This window comes from Battus philenor, unplaced genomic scaffold (assembly GCF_028537555.1).
Source record: "Battus philenor isolate CCGP_79_NKW_IND1 unplaced genomic scaffold, ilBatPhil1.0.hap1 SCAF_9, whole genome shotgun sequence".
Lineage (NCBI taxonomy): Eukaryota > Metazoa > Arthropoda > Insecta > Lepidoptera > Papilionidae > Battus > Battus philenor.
The window spans coordinates 8460144-8477781 of record NW_027181759.1 but is presented as its reverse complement, the minus strand read 5'-3'; the positions used below and the strand labels follow the sequence as shown (position 1 = coordinate 8477781).

At 34.5% G+C, this 17638-nt stretch overlaps 1 protein-coding gene across 4 annotated transcripts in view; it reads left to right on the top strand.

The window, feature by feature from the left end:
* The window catches only part of LOC137932450 (E3 ubiquitin-protein ligase RBBP6-like), a 31013-nt gene that overhangs the window by 7665 nt on the left and 5710 nt on the right, over positions 1–17638 (top strand). For 2 of the 4 annotated variants that reach the window (XM_068776065.1, XM_068776068.1), the window contains 9 exons: positions 106–513; positions 1958–2007; positions 2708–2779; positions 4240–4307; positions 4991–5104; positions 5728–5994; positions 6692–6781; positions 7088–7288; positions 9069–9137. In XM_068776065.1, coding sequence (XP_068632166.1) covers positions 106–513; positions 1958–2007; positions 2708–2779; positions 4240–4307; positions 4991–5104; positions 5728–5994; positions 6692–6781; positions 7088–7288; positions 9069–9137 — 1339 coding nt within the window. The remainder of the gene's footprint in view (positions 1–105; positions 514–1957; positions 2008–2707; positions 2780–4239; positions 4308–4990; positions 5105–5727; positions 5995–6691; positions 6782–7087; positions 7289–9068; positions 9138–17638) is intronic. The other 2 variants (XM_068776067.1, XM_068776066.1) reach the window with 1 other exon arrangement.

Genomic DNA, 17638 nt, shown 5'->3' with positions numbered 1-17638 from the left:
TTGTCTATGTCTAAGTCGCAGCTGATTTAAATGTTTTTGTTTTGAAAAATTGTATAAAATTTTGATCTAAATTATCATGTTATAAGCTAGTGACGTTTGACATAGATGCGGTCGGGGGCAGTAGGTGTGCAGGGGGCGGAGATGCCAATGGTGATAGTTCGATCTGCAAAGAAAAGAAAGAAGACGGAGGAAGTTTTGAACAGCGGGCGAGAGGGAAAGGGAACGGTGCGGGTGTGGGTAAAGAGGGTAGCGGAGAGGGTGTCGGGGCCGGCGGTTCTGAGTCGGAGGGCTCGGGCGACGATAACATCGTAGTGACGGTGCCGCCCGCGCATCATGCGCACCCACTTCCACACTCACATCCGCAACCGCATCCGCATTCCCATCCCCATTCCCATCCGCATCCGCATCCGCACCCGCTTCCGCACCCACACCCACACCCGCACCCACACCCGCATTCGCATCAGACCTCCAACATACAACGACATCCCAACATGCACCGATCGACGCGATTAGGTACACCACTTACACAACCTATGCTTGTACATAATATATGTGTATATATACATCACATGATTTTTACTCATATGTATCTTTTCATTATTTGTGTATAGTATTTTAATCATATGTTTTCAATATTTTGAATGGAAATTTTACGTTTACCCAGAATCGTAATTGTCTCTTTGTAAGAGTTAAATGTTAATCATGTATCTATTTGTTTTAACGTTTATTGATTTAACCTCTACATTGTATCAAATTATGTAAATAAATATCACATTATGATTTTGACATGCTGGATACTTTTTGTTACTATAATTTTTTAATTTTATTATAATTGCAAGTAATATCAAAAATATTAATATTAAAATTACCACGTTCATCGTTAAAGAATTCATTTAACGATATTATTTTATATAATAGGAATATTTTACGTTTCATAAAGCGCCGTTTAAAATAATATATTTCCGGCGTCTAAAAATGCTTACTAATAATAAATAAAATTTTGTCCAAATATTTATTTACAATAAAAAACATATGCTATGCCTAAAATTAGTATAATCTATTAAAAGATTTAAAGACAGATTTTTATAATAAATTATAAACATGTCTTAAAAGAAATTATATAGTTATATATATATATATATATATATATATATATATATATATATATATATATATATATATATATATTAGTGTTCTCTACGAATTGATGGCTAACGCGGCCTTTACGGGCATTTTAGTTCTGACATCAATGACTGACATAAAATTTACATGTTAATATTTATTAAATAGTTCTTATATAGATCCTATATTTGTTGTTGATTATATAGATCAATTTAATTTTTTCTTTAAACATATTTTTTATATTTTACGATTACAATGTCTTCATAAATGTTAATACGTTAATAATACCATTTTATTATAATCCTGGTGTACATGTTAATAATTAAATCAATATAAAAATGAATAGGTAGGTTATCTAGTTGTGTCAATCATGTAATCCATAAAAGGTCCAACATCTTTAAACATTTATCACTCATTTAGTCAACGCAAATGTTGTTTTATTATTTTTATAATACTAAGTGTATACATTATTTTAAACATTTCGAAAATGTCTCTCGAGCTTCACATGATTTTCTTATTAATGTTAAAATATGTTTACAGCTTGTAATTGCGTAAACTATTAATTTTGAATAAAATTTATAATGAAAAGTTGTTAATAATAATAAAAAGAAATATGTAAGCAAACATATAATTTGCTATCATGCATTTCAGCGTTGAGTATAAAATTTTTGTCATTATTGTGTTTGTGTTTCAGACTTAATTGAAACTAAATTCATTTTAATACTTAAATTACCCATGACTTCATCTGTGAATTATGTAACCGTAAACTTGTTTAAAATACATAACATGTTTTAATTTCTAAACAAATTACAATGTATATTTCCTTTTGTTCTAGGACCACCATCAGTGCCTAAACCACATCCCATTGATGTGCCACCTATGAATGTAAGTGTTAAACAAGACGCACTTTTATTAAATGTTATAAAATTAGTATATGATTTTCTAGAAAAGTATTTATAAGTAGATTAAAATATATATTATATTTATTTATTTGAGCAAATACATTTATACAAAGTCTTACACAAAATTATTAATTATTAATACTGAGTGGCGGTAAAACAAAATTAATACAAACATTAGATCAAATATGATCTCTTAAACAGTGACAATAATGATAGATTGTTTATTAATAATTATGATGTGTTAAAAATATAAGTGTATATCATTTGTTTTATAATAAATAACAGTATTTAAAAAAAAGAGACTAATCAAGAAAACATCCAAAAATCATAATCCAGAATAGGACCAAAGTTTAGCCCATCTGTTATAGTTCTACCGAAACTGCTGCACCGTGCCTTATGTATACGTGTGGCGTAACGGGGAAAAATGTCGACTGCTCCCTTCCACCAGGTTTTCAACGCTCGCGGCAGCGACGCTTATGACGCTTACTGTTTTTTCCTCCACCACCTCTTTTGGCCTCACCTCGCCCTGATATTGTAAGGCGTGATACAGCATTTTTGGCAGCACTATCAGAATCCTGCAGCAATACTTAACGAATTTTCCTTTTCTTCTAGTATAGTCTACATTTTTGGAAAGGGTAATTAAGATATTTTACTTACTGATAAAGTTTGTTATTGTGAAATAGATGCCAAGACTGGAGGAGCAAAGGGCTAGCACACCAACAATTGATGAACGCAGGGATCCCATATCGTCACAAGTACGTTTAATGATTTAATAATGAGAACTTTTTTGTTAAGTTGATGAGCAAAGCTATCCTAGCTTTGTTCGTCAACATAACAATTTTTTGAATTTGATTGCGTGTTTACCTAAGTTTAAATTTATATTTTATTTATTAGCCCTAATTATTATCCACATTGCATTAATTAGAGACATTTTTGAAATTTAACAGTGACAACTCCGCATTACTAATTAATAAATTGATACGAATCCGATCTCTGAATGTAAATAAATACTAAATTCGATTAGTTCGACCAGTCGACAACATATGGCGGCACTAGTTTCTTTGTTATAAATCTCAATTTGGTTTTCTGTGCCTGCGACTTTTATGAGTAAATAGTTTGTTTGGTATAGTGTAGTTAAATAACAGTGAAAAGTTTTGTTATTTACACATCCGAAGCGACCAATAGTATACTATACGATAAAATTATGTTTCTTATTTTGTAATCGTAAAGATATATTCTAAAACTCTCCTTTTAGAGTTATTATTATATTATGAAATGTTACGCGTAAGGAGATTTAAAAATAATATTTGCCTATGCGGAGACCACTTGTATCGGTAGTATAAGTGTACCATAAAAAATGTTGAATATTGTGTAGTTGACATTTTCATTTTTTTCAGTTTAGAAATTGCTTTTCTACTAAATATTATATGAACTTTTTAAAAAAAAAATGATTTTTTGATCTTATAAAAATTAATCCCATTTATAATTATTTAGTAAACTAAAATTTATTTTTCGATAATATTAAATAGGATATAACTAGCGACAAGGCAAGGAGACTTAGAATTAAATATTATATTTCATACAAATTAAATTTAAAAAAGTTACATACAAATCTTAATAACTTAGATATTACCATAATGTTTTTCACTATCAATTTAAGATTGGTGACTAATTTTCTTTTTGTGATATTGTTATCAAATTTTAACGTGCTATATATCAAAGTTTGCGTGAATTCAAAATAGATAAGTATTACATGAATTTGGAAGACTGTCATCAAGTTGTCGGATATTAAAATGGGTTTACATGCGCCTACTTTTGAATGAGTAGGAAAGTAACAACTAATGTGTTTGTTTTCATTTTTTTTATCATCAACTTCTCATCTGAAGGAAAATGCAGTCATAATCACTTTGTCGACGATTCCCGTGCAGGAAAGATCGCTTCGATTAAACATGAAGCAAGCGCATATGTGCGCTAAACCGGTGTAATAGAAATCTGTCTTAAACAAGAACAATCAACTTATCCGCACGTAGCTGACCATATGTAGATATAAACGTATCCTTACCTCGTATCACAGAATAATTAACAAAAAATATAAATTTGTCCAGCTAAGACAGAATCGGCATCTTTTTATATTGCTTTAATAACTAATTATGTATAGAGAAATCCCTTATTTGAACTGATTGTATTTATTCAAATGATTTTTGTTTATTTAAAGGTTGTATTCAATCGGGGGCCACCGCCTTTTATTCCGGGAGTCTTGCCTCCCTCGCAACGATATCCAACGTAAGTACAGACACCTGTATTTTGATAAAAATATCTTCGAATTGTCAATTCCAAACGCACTGTTCTCTCGATATAATCATCATTTCAGCGGTACGACGGTTTAATATTTCTCGGTGTCTAAAGACGAAAGTGTACTACCTATGTGTGTTATTAATGATGACTTACGGAGCTGGGTCTGCACTTCGTGAGCAATAAGCCCAGCGGCTCAACGAGTCACGAAGAGGGCTACGAGATAGAAGCAGAAACGAGGAGATGCGTAGAGGAGCGAATGTAGTCGAATTAGCAAGTTGAAGTGGCTTTGATATGGCCGCTGTGGCCTTGAAGTTCTTTCTGGAGTGAGGATATCAGACTGACAAAAGCAGCCTGGGGGGACGTCCACGCGCAGGGTTAGTCGGCCTTATCAGAGTTGTCGGAGATCGTTGGACGCATGCCTCTTTCTACTGTCACCATCGAAAGTCTATAGGAGACGTCCATATCCAGCACTGGACGTCTTACTGCTTTTGACATAGTCATTTAACTAAAATCATAAAGCGCTCCAGACCCATAAGTTTATAATGATTTTAGGAAAATATCAGCTGACTTCTCTAATTTTTTTTAAAGATATGTGCTCATTGCATCGAACACTCAATAAAAATAGCCGTTCCGCGTGTTCAGCTTTGAAATGATTGGAAATCTTTTTATAGTCAACCTTACGGACGCCATGGACCACCGGGAGTTCACTTTAATGACCGCTACCGCAATCCGATGGAGCCATTCCAACCTCCGCCTCCCGGAATCAAGGACTCTCCAACTAATGGGTAAACTTGCCATTTATTTCTGTATAGTTTAGACATATGTATTTTAAAATTGTAATTAAATTATTAGATGATTAAGTATCCATATTTAAAAAAAACATGTTATTTTTGTATCGTTACTTTTAGTAAAATATGTTGTCTGTGATCATTGTTCAATTCCCCGTTTATGAAAATAACATTTCACTGAATTAACTAACTTATGAAACAATGAAACAAATCCATCACAAATCCATTAGAACAGAATTTGACATTGATAATAATGTACATATAACTATGTATTTATACAACGTTATTAGACCTAATTTTCTTTATATACTACTGCCAATTTCAGAATGTTGATTCTATCTTGAAGAACCTGTCAAGAAAGTCGATAGTTATTCTTTTAACGCCTGTTTCATAATTTTTTCAACTTATTAGCCTTCTATTTGATCTATTAGTTATTGAAATTCAGCCTGACTCTATTCTCAGACACATTTGTGTTATTTCAGCACATCTCAGACACATTTTATCTTTAATACGATAGTATGCCTTGTTGATCAATCTTTTTATGACTATTTATATATTATATGCTTAAACATATTTAAAAATAATGTTTTTTGTATACAAAGTAGTTATTTTTGGCTTAGGCAAGGCGAGGACCCGATCGAGGCCTTTAACCGGATGATACGTGAAAAGGAGATGCGGGCAAAGCGACGCGAAGAAGAACGGAGACGCGTGCATTCTGGGTCGAGGAGCCCGTCGCGGTCGAGAACTCCGAGATCGCCTCGCTCGCCGAGGTCGCCGCGCTCGCAGCGCTCGCCTCGCTCGCAACGCTCACCTCGCTCGCCGCGCTCACCGCGCTCGCCTCGAGCCCGTCCCCGTAGTCGCGCTTCCAGCAGACTTCGTTATTCTAGGTTGGTTGTAATTTCGTTTTTGCGTATTTTCATACATAAATGTGTATTTACATATTTTTGCCAGTTCACTGTGTATAAGTAAGCGTAAACTATTTTAACACAAACGCCATATGAAAAATCGAGTATTTTCGTATAGGACACGCGACTTTCTTTTGATATATCTCTAATTGAAGCATTTAAGCCACGTGGGTAACCCGTGTGCTGCGTATAAGTCTCATCCGAAACGTTTCCCACAAAGCGCACGAGGAAATGTGCCGCATGGTCTTCTTGTCCAACTGGACGGACTGGACTGGACCAATTATAATAGTTTATGAGCACTTTAGCACCACATAACGTTATTTTTAGGATATAACATGTTGTATAATTGTAGCTACTGTTAACAGGTTTGATCCTTTCAGTATTATCTATATATCTAATAAGTCCTTAGAAAATGTTATCACACATAGCTGGCTCAAAATACAATTTATATCCATAATTTTTTTACGACTTAAACACGAGTTTATGGTATGGTAACTATAAGGAAACTATTTTTAAAAATTACAAGGACCCATAAACGTTCATCTTCTTCTGTGTTCTACTGTTTTTTTTTAAATACATACCTTTCAAGCAAAGGCGTCACCTGAAAAGGAAATATCTAGAAGTGTTTTGTATTAATTACTGTTTTGAATTGTTAAATTTAAGTTTATTTAAATTGCAGATCGCGGTCAGCATCTCGTGGGCGTTTGCGTCGTTCGCCGTGGTCTCCTCGTCGCAGGCGAACCCGTGAGAGAACGCTTTCTCTGACGCGGTACGTAATAACAAATATTATATGTCAACTTTCTTCTTCATTTTTCTTTTCAGCCGGTAGACGCCCACTGAAAGGCTTACAAACCTCCCTCGAAGATAGTCGCAGTAACCGGTCTTCTGCACTTCCTATGACTTCCCCTGACCTTAAGCTGCTGCGCCTCATTTACGGGCTCATGATCGATACTTGAGATTCTTTAGGCTCCAACGACCGTCGGCTGTACAGACGAGCAATTCTTTCAGCTTTTTCAACCAGCCGTGACCCATGTCTGTTTGTAAATGAGCTTCATTGATAATATTGTGACGACAGATCTCCTTCGCCGCGGCGCCGGCACCGGTCCCCGATGCGCTACAGGTCGCCACTGCGTTCTCCGCCGCGCTCTCCAGGGCCGCGCTCGCCGCTGCGCACGCCGCTGCGTTCGCCGCTGCGCTCTCCGCCGCGCTCGCTGCCGCACTCTCCACACCGACCGCCGCCTATTCGTTCGCCGCCGCGACCCATGTCGCCGCATAGGTTGGTTCACCTATCTTTCAGTTGTTTATACTTCTATAATTCCCAGAACGAAGCTTTTTCCAATTCATATCATGGACTATATAGCGATAGGCTTGTTAATCTTTAAGAATCCATATGATAATACATAAAAATTCATTCACTTTAACAATACAGTCAAACTATAACTAATTTTAAAGACATTTAAAGCTCTTTATTTGCTGGATATATTCCATAAATATGCTGCAAATACAGAAACCGTGAATACAGAATGGTAATTTATATGTGATTATAGTGGAGATGTTCCTAGATGACAAGAAAAAAAAAACAAATGTATAAAAAATCTATTTAATTGAAGTCTTTGGACATTGCGATTAATTACCTTAAGGCTTAACACGTTCTCCGACAACGCGGTCAGTGCTGACCGTCAGCGAAGTTTCCCTTTAGGCCTTTTAAAGATCATAAACCTGAAAATTACTAAATTGTTTTTTTTTTGCTTTTATTCTTTTACTCTAATGTTACTTGGTTATAACAAAAGTCAATATGAGGCATTATTTATGGAAATAACGTCAGGCAGCATTGACCGACATGGTCTGGTCAGGAAACTGCGTTTTATTTTCTCGGCATAGAACGTGTTAAACAATCTTCTTCTTCCTTCCCTTTTCTCTTTATTTGGGGTCGGGTCTCCTTATCAATTTGCGCCAGGCCACTCTATCCTGGGTTGTCTCTGCATCAAGTTGAAGGGTTTTCAGTTCCTTTCTGATATTAGACCACTACATAGCTTTTGGACGCCCTCTCCCTCTTGGAAATTCTAGGAGGCTTAAGGCAGTTTTTACCACGTGGTCATCTGGTTTTCTGGTTTTAAACAATGGTTTGAAGAAATTTGTAATTTTCTCTTCCTTTGCTGTTTTCAAAAGCTTCAATGTGTACGCATCGTTGTGTGTGCAACAACTTAAAAATAAGACCGAATCATTGTTCATAAAAGAATCGCAAAGTTGATTTGTCATTCCAAAACCTTCACTAAGATTTCTCAAAGCATTTTTAAAGCCATTTATTTAACATAACTTTTTTATAAATCCATTTCACCGGATTTACAAATGTTATTGGGCTCGATACCTATTGCAATCCTTTTTTTATTATGTATGTGCTTATTAGATCCGCGAATACCGCGAATATAGGAATTGGGTTGCATTTTTTTTAATCTGCGAATAGTAAAAACGCGAATCGGGAACTTTTAATGGGAATTACTTTATAGATGTGTGTAAAGTATGGTCACGAATTATAATAGTATTATCAGCTTTAGATATAGTCTTTATTCTAAATGTGTCCTTTTCGGGACAGTTTAATTTCAGCATTAAGGTGTTTATAAATTTTGAAAGGATTTTCCTTGCCTAAATATTGACATTCATAAAATTACGTTATTTCTTCTTCAGGTTATAGTAAAAAAATTCAGCTACTCAAATTTTTTAAATTTTATGATAAAAACAGAAGATTTAACGTAGCGTGGTACGAAAATTAGCCGACTTCCGCTTTTAATCTGCTCTTATGTAAACTGTCTCTTAAAAGTTTTTTTAGTTTTTCTTTTTAATTGTTTTATGGAAAATGTCAGTATTAGTTGTTTACGTTTTTGATGCACATTTACATAGGTTTTTGTTGCAAAGGATAACTAATAAGGGCATATATAGTTTTGTTTGTGGTTTTTGATTTATTTGCCTTATGTTTTTGAAAATTCTGAATTTGTTGTCAGATACCTGGTAAGTTGTTATAGACAGTCTGTTAACATGGATTTATTTAATTGTTGTAGGTACGCCGGAGTATATGATGAGTTATTATCGCCCCCTCGTCGTAGTGTTGAGCCGCCATATGGACCCAGGTACGATTGCAAAAGTTTAAATAGTGTCGTCTACACGTGCGATTTGTCGTCTTCTAAAACTACGATTAAGCGAACGCGTTGCCAAATTGCCGAGCGGATCGAACCTGTGTTTGCGTATACAGTGTCCTTAAAGATAAGTGAACAATGTCCTATTCGTGTTCTTATTACCATCTATAACGATATTGTACTTAATAAGAATAGTCTAAACCCTCCTGACGATTTTCAATTTTTTGGACTTGTCCGGTAAGTATCATAATTAAAAAATAATGAATGTTAGGCGAAGAAAAAATATCAGTTTTTCAAGGAGTCACCCTATGTTCCTGGAATAACAAATACTCAAGTTACTGTAAATATTTTTATTATTATTTAATATTATTGGTCTTTATTATTTAACATCTATTTAATACATTTGGGTAATAAATATACTGTTCTGGACATCCATGTGTTACTAATAACCATGTAATGGTATGCCAGAAAAAAGTTTTGTAACTATATACACACATTATACACATGCTATTTTGTATGCTTTGCATCAAGTTATATCTATCTATATTATTCTTTATAGAAAACATAATTTTACTGTGTAATTAAATGACCTTTAAAGACCGAATTTTTTTTATAAGAATGTCGCGCACCCCGGTTGCAAACAGTGTATGCCCATGCGCTCTTTTGCCAAAACTCCACCGCGCTTTCCTAACGCGCGGTATAACGGTTAACACTATTTGAAATAAATAATTATGTTCGTCATTTAAATTAGTAGTTGAATTTAAAAAAAATTGTGAAGCATTACAGGTTGTGAATCATTTGCACATTACATTAAATTAATTTCGACAATAAGAGTTCGATTTCTATTACTCGTTAGGACGAAAAAGTTTACATACCAAGTTTCATCTATTTTAGGCCTTTAGGAAACTAGGGCCATAAAACTCTGGAATCATACCGGACCGGTGGGCAAGTCGTAAGACTTTGATCCGCAACGTGGACAGATGGCCATGTTACGGTGGTCAGACAAGGCTGGATGCAGGCTGTTACCAGCCGGTCCTATTGGATATCTTTTGGAGGCCTGTATCTGTACGACCTACAGCTGAAATGGTAGTGAAAGCTTGGATTGCATCAGGTGTAGCCTATAAGCAACATTTTGCTAAGTCAGACCGTCTTTCAAATCAGTACAAAAAATGAAGCAAATTTTCTAGGTGTTTTACGTTCACGATACTATAAAAACCTTGTATCGCACTATATTCGACGGACAGTCTTAACATAGTCGTCTGTCTCATTCACTTTTGTAAGCAAGTAAAAGGAACAGGTGATTTCGGTAAGCGTCAACCATTTCGGTGAAATTTAAATCTAGCTAATCTTTAGCTATTTTTTTTTTCGTAATGATTAAGTATATAATATTTTTTACTAGGTCACCCCCCGCTTTGTGTGGCTGCCAGCACTGCCTTTTGTCGATGTAATTTCATGAAAACATTTTTAAAATTTTAAACATATCAAAATTTTTTTATACCGATATAGGCCTTTCTCGCCTCCAAAACCCCCTTGCGGGTAGAATTTCCATATATTCATTCTTAGCTGACCTCTACTCAGAAGGAAAAATTCCTACCAAATTTGATATCCTTAAGGCCTTGTGGTTCCAGTGATATTGCAATGAGTCTATATGAGTCGAAACATTTTATATAGTATATACAACCAAATTCTTTACGCAGTCCTTTTTATACGATTTCCAAAATTTAACACAATTTTTAAAATTGTTAAATGTTTCCTCAAATTATATGGCACATGAATTTTTAACACGATTTTTCCTGCTAAAACGTATCTTACGTGTAAAAAAAGGAGTTGAGTGTACATGATCTAAAAATTCGTCTATCAGATTCACTGCTTATTCTTTGGTCTTGTTTTCATTAAAATATTATAGACATTTAAATTAACACATTGTTCCATATCGTATTAAAACTGAACAGTGAGATAAATTAAGCATTTTATGGTTTTAACTCTGTCCGGCGAATATGGTATAGAATAGAGCAAAACAAAACAGCACTTAATAACAATCAGATTTTTTTACATTGTAGTGATAATTTATTTTTAAGCGAGTTTAAAATGATATTGCTTATTTAATTTGAATTTTACTTCCGTTATGATTGATATGTTTAACAGTGATGTAGAAATTTTGTTAATAGAGCCTCTGCTCTATTAGGTACCTTAATTTAAGCAAGTCTTAATTTTTTTTGTTATTTAATGTCATCGGAATAGTGGTTAGTGTATAGGCAGTAACGATAAATTTGCTGTGAGAAATTGAAAATAAAATTGCCGAGGAATCATCTTTTGATATAAACGTATATAGATATAAACGTTGTAAACTTCGAAGTGTTCGACAAGTAGCGCTTAACAGTGAGAAGAATCAAACTGACTGCTGCCAATATTCGCTCTCCAATGAGGAGCTATAATTACTTGTATTTATTACTTAACAGGCGTGTCATATTGTGAGTTTGAACTAAATTTGTTATTTTAATGTTTTCGATTATAGAACACTGCTAAGTTATTCAATAAGACATTGTTGTAAACAAATGATAAATGTGTGAATTATATGTAAAATTTTCTGTGATGGTAAAACGCTGTGATATTTTTAACATTTGTAAGTTTACATATAGTAGAAAGATTGTTTTGTTTAGTAATAATGTACATGTAAATGTAAACATTATTAAGCTCTAACTAATGGATTCAGGCGTTATTTTGCGGAAGTCCATACTGAGTCGAAAAGAACTAATAGTAAGGAATAATATATAGCTACTTCCGCCATGCAGCAGTAGTCGTGCAATAAAGTGCACCGCCCGGCAGTCCGCTGATAAATACGCATGCGGCAAACAATGCGAATTACAAAACTACCACCGTTAAACCACTCAACACGTGTTTCACCCCTCCACGGGGCATCCTCAGGCGTAATGTTACACCGATTAGTGCCAAACACAGAGTTAACTCTGCACTGCTGCATGGCGGAAGTAGCTATATATTGATCCTTTTCTTAATTATTAAGTTGTTTTACTTAAGCATGTCGCCTTTTTTGCGTATCTTCTCTGACAGAAGAGAAGTTTAGTAAGGAATATGTATGAAAATTTAAAAATGGTTGCCGATTTAACGACCGGTCAAATCTTAGAATAGATGGACAGACTGTGTTCAAATCGTATGGAGACGTTAGACGTAGATCTTTCAATCGGTCCCGGTGGATATTTATGGGAAAATGCCCATGTCCAGCTGTGGACGTACAACGTTGAAATGATGATGATGACGTAGCAGATTTATGTTATCATTGATATGATTTATAATAATTTTGTGTCGGTTTTTTCTAGCTTTATATTTTAATACACAAGCCTCAGCTGTTTTATATCTATAATCAATATACTTGTCCTAAATAAAGTATGCGACAGAATATAAAGTCTTAGATAAGATTACGTATGTTAATATGATTGTGGTGAATGTGGAGTGCTCCAATTAATATTAATAATATTCGCAAAACTCAATTAATTCCACCGATGCTTATTATGTCGTTGTCGCACTGACGTTTTTATGTCATTGGTATTACTCATAAATTTAGATGACTTGTGTGGGGTTGCCCACATCACTCCCCTCCGAAGATTGTTTCATGGTCGGTTAAAATTTGTGAATTTTACTCTGCGTTCTGATCTGGTCTGTCCGAGTTCTTTATTTTCTGTTTCGTCTTTCTGGGTGGGAGTTTTGTTTTTTTTTTCATGTGTATGCCGGTTTCAGGTGATCTTTGGATACAGTGGTGGTCTGTCCATTCATATTTATCTTAAAAACTTTTTCTGTCCTCTCGATTACAGGATGTGGACCGGAGAATGCTGGACGAAGAGCTCCTCGTACCGTGTCTTCTCTTACGTAGACATGAGTTGTATTTCCAAGCTCTTTAAAAACGAAGACTTTGTTTTCACAATGTCTCGATGTCGGCACGGGCTGCAACTGCTGTATTAGTTTTCTTAAGCGTGCAATGAAGTCTGTTAGATCTGTCGTGGTATTTGTCTGCGTCTGGATCAGTTCTCCTGGCAGTCTGAGAGTCTCTCCATATACAAGTTCGGCAGATGATGATTGGAGATCTTCTTTAAGTGTACTCCTGATTACTAGTAGTACTAAGGGCAGTGATTCAGTCCAACTGTGTGAGTGGCACACAATGGCTGCTTTTAACTGTCAGTGGAATCTATCCACTAGTCCATCACAGGTAGAATGGTATGCTGTAGTACGCCGATGTTGGAAACCAGACATTTCAGACAAGTATTTGAATGGGGCAGATTCGAATTGTCTTCCGCGGTCTGCGACTATGATGACTATGAGCGTAGGACATCCGAATCTTGATATCCATCCACTGATTAGCGCTTTGGCTACAGTCTCTGCGGTTATCTCTTTGATGGGGACAGCTTCAGACTATCTTGTAAATCTACCTACGACGGTAAGGCAATAGCGGTATTCATGCGAAGGTAGGAGCGGTCCGATGATATCCACGTGAATCTGCGAGAATCTAACTTTAGGCAATTTGAAGGTACTATGGGTAGATGATATTTGCTGAGATTTTTTAGCCTGTTGACAAAGAATGCAGGCTCTAGACCGATCTCTGCAGTTCTTTCGCAGGGTGACTATGGGAGTAGAGACATTTGAAGATCTCGTGACTTCGTCAACAAAACGTTGAAACGTTGGCACCGCGTTACGCAAATGTCATGTACGGGAATTCAAATAGTCCAAACGGTGTTGTGATAGCAGTTTTCGACGTCTTCTTCAGATATCGGGATCTTATTGTACGCTTTCACCAAGACGATTGTTGAGAAAATAGTATACCCAGTAAGATTGTGTGAGAAATCGTGTATATGACGTATGGCATATCGGTTAGGGATGGTACACATGTTGAGCCTACGGTAGTCTCCGCACGGCCTTCAGCCGTTATCGCTCTTCGGCACCAGATAAAGTGGCGAAGTACGGCCTTTCAGAAGGTCTTGCTGTGCCGTCGCGTAACATGTCTTCAAACTGCTGTTTAGCAATCTTCATTTAGTCCGGTGCTAATCCTCAAAACATGTAGTGGACTGGAGGTCCAGGCATTATGCGAATATGATGCACTGTGGAGTGACGTGCTTTATTTCTTATTCCAGATGGTCAGATAATTTCTGGGTACTCCCTGATACTTTGGTTATAAGAGCTAAACGTGAAGAGCCTATAGCAGCAGAATATACTGCGTCAGATGTCTGGTTGAACCAATTAATAATTTCACGGAAACAAACATTTTTGTCAGGATACAATTTTATTGAGAAAGTAGGATGTTTATGTTTGATGCCAGCATTACATCAGAGACCGTTCCTCTCTCACTATTTTCATCTACCGAATCATATGGTTCCTCAATTTCTTGATCAGGATATCAGTTCCGGAATTTAATTCAAAATCATCTTTTTCAGAGACGAATCTATCTTTAACCCTGTTGAATCCAGATGATTTCTATAACTTTCATCCTTGATATATAGATACATCAACAGCCCATTCCAGATTGATCTTCGTCAGGTAATCCCGATAAGAACTCTTCAGACTCTTTCTTGATCTTTTGACAAAAGCTCTGTTTATCTAATTCCAAGGCAAGTTTATAGGAAGACTTAGATTTATCCAATGTAGAGATTAAGTCTGTTAGTTTTTTTTTCATTAAGAATCATGACGTTAGTAAAATTATAGTTAAACTAATGTTTGGCAAATTAATGTTAGCTGGTGATCTATTGTACCTCCTCTAGTTTCATTTAATGATTTTATGACTTTCAATACATATTGTTTTACATCTACCGGCAATTGTCCTCCTAGTGATTTTATCAAGATAAGCCAATCGGATGGATCCTCTAATTTAAGTCCGACACCTCTTTCATCATTCTCATTGCCACTATCTTGTACAATCTACAAAGGGGTTCCATCTATGCTACACACTTTATTGAAGCTATGTGTGTGAGCATACACATATATGCTACTCATGCAGCATTTGCTAAAATATCATTTGTTCTAGAATCATTGATGGTCTTGCATTCGTTGATCTTATAGACCTCATTAATGCTCCAGGAATATGAACCCATTAAAAAACGTATGGATTAGCTGTTGCTGAATATGCAGATTTTACAAGTAGTCCCATATCTACAAGATATGGTAAGTATGAGTATGGATCAACTAATTCTTCTTTAGTGTCCGTCACCCTGTCAATATCGTTGCCAATATGTTCTATAAAAACAGAGTCCATCAAACTGTTGTCTTTGATATCCCTAACAAATTTTGTATGTAACCATATGATATCAGAGCTGTACAATTTCGATATCTTGATCCTGTTGTACCTATTCCGATATTAGCATATGGATGCATTGGGCTTTATTGAAATACATGTCATAGGCTGCCACTAGTGTATTAGCCTTTATCATTCATCCAGCCTTTCATTGTGATAAAAAAATTATCATTCCATAAAATTGTCAATTTTATACGTAATCTTATCTATAGATTATAGATATGGATTGCGTTGCATTTAAATAAATAAATATGTAATAAATACCTCTATGAACTTGTGAATATTCTGTATAAATTTCATATATAAATATATTACAACAATTAGTGTGCCGTGAAATGGACAGGAATTGACTCGTATCTAGGACACAGGCCGAGTCTAGTTTCGGTACTAGAGATGGCACGTTAAAATAATATATTCACTACTAGTAGTTTGATGACAGCTATAGATCTTGCTTACAATTACATTCTAAAATATATAGTACACCAAAAAAGTTGGCCGTTTAAGTGGCAAACTCAACGCAATGTTTGTTTATATGTTTTGGTTCTGCCTATAGCATTTGATATTCGTGTATAATATAGTTGTATACCTTTATTAAAAGGTTAGTTAAAATTTATAATAACCCTTAAATTATAATATTTTATTGTCCGTTCATTTGTCTAAAGTATTCGAAAACTATTAGCAATCAATCGATTCAAATTTCTGATATTGCATTTTTATATGTGTTATTAAACATGGTACACAGTATTATTTGTAAACAGATATTTTAAATGGAATTTTAAATTAAAACTGTTCATTATGTTTACCTCCAATATTACGAACCAAATATATAATCCAAATTTTTTTTTCTAAAATAATTAAATTTGAAAGTGAAACGATCGAACTTAATATTATTTTTTAAACAGTGTGAAAAATAAGATGAATTAGTAAATTTTAGAAAGCTACACAGTTTTTGTTCCCTATCACATACAAGAGGCACTCGGAAAGTTTTGAGAAAAAAAAATTTAGAGGTTATTTTTTATTAAACTTTAATAAATTCATCAGCGTCTACACAAGAATTCATGCGTTTAAACCAATTTTTAAAGCACTTTCTCCAGTCTGCGACAGGTGTCTTCCCAACGACCTCTTCTAATGCATTAAGTGCATCTTCTGGCGAAGGAAAACTTGGACTGTTTTTCAATTTAAAAAAAATTGAAATCACATATTGCAAATCAATACTTTAAGATGGTAGGACATAAATATTACTTATCATTTTACGCTATTTGTATGTACACTTTTCGATTCAATCTGCAAAATGTGCCAAATCTATTCCTATGCGATTCGCTTTAGTCGACTAAAAATTTACAAATATAGTACGTTTTCTTTCGTAACGGCAGTCAAAAGTTGACCACTCCGTTTTATCCTTTAAAATGAACCTACGCTACCATAAAGTATATAACAGTCTGGTGTATATTTGCTTTGGAAGGTGCTTAGCACGTAAAAGCTAATAAAGATGGATTAAAAGTTTTATCATGTTTCAAGTTGAACTAAAAAATTTTCCACAAAACTTGTCAGCGCTTATCTATTATTCTATAACACACGAAAGTAATAATATAGCTGATAAAAATGTTGAGAAATCGAATATTCAATATAAAGACTCCGGCGTTACGTTAATAAAATCTTTTAAAAATTTCTGAGTAGCCTTTGCATATCCATGTTTCAAATTAACTCTTTGTTTGTATACAACACAATGTTTTATATAATGATTATTCTTGTAAGTTATTATAATTTTAGATAAGATGTGTATGATCGGTTTCTTGTATTTTTGTAACGTCAAAGTATTTTATTATTGTTTTTTTTTCTAATTAGTTCCTTTTCACGTTTTATGTGCAAGTTTAGTATATTATTTTTAAAAAAACTACAACAATGTCAATTGTAAAACACTGTTACACATACTGCTTCAGTCATATTGGTAAAAATTATTTTTAATTTCTAGTTTTCTGTTATTAATTACAGAAGTACTATTTTGTGATTATCATTTTTGCTCCAGATCTTGTAAGAACTTAATGTATATTAATATTTATACATTAAACGTAAAGAATACATGTAAATTACATATTCTAAAACAGCTACGTTTACTATGTGCTTTGTACTGTTTGTAATTTTGCTAAATCGTGTAAATAATCTGCAGAGTTGTATATCAATTTACAATATTAATTAATGTCTT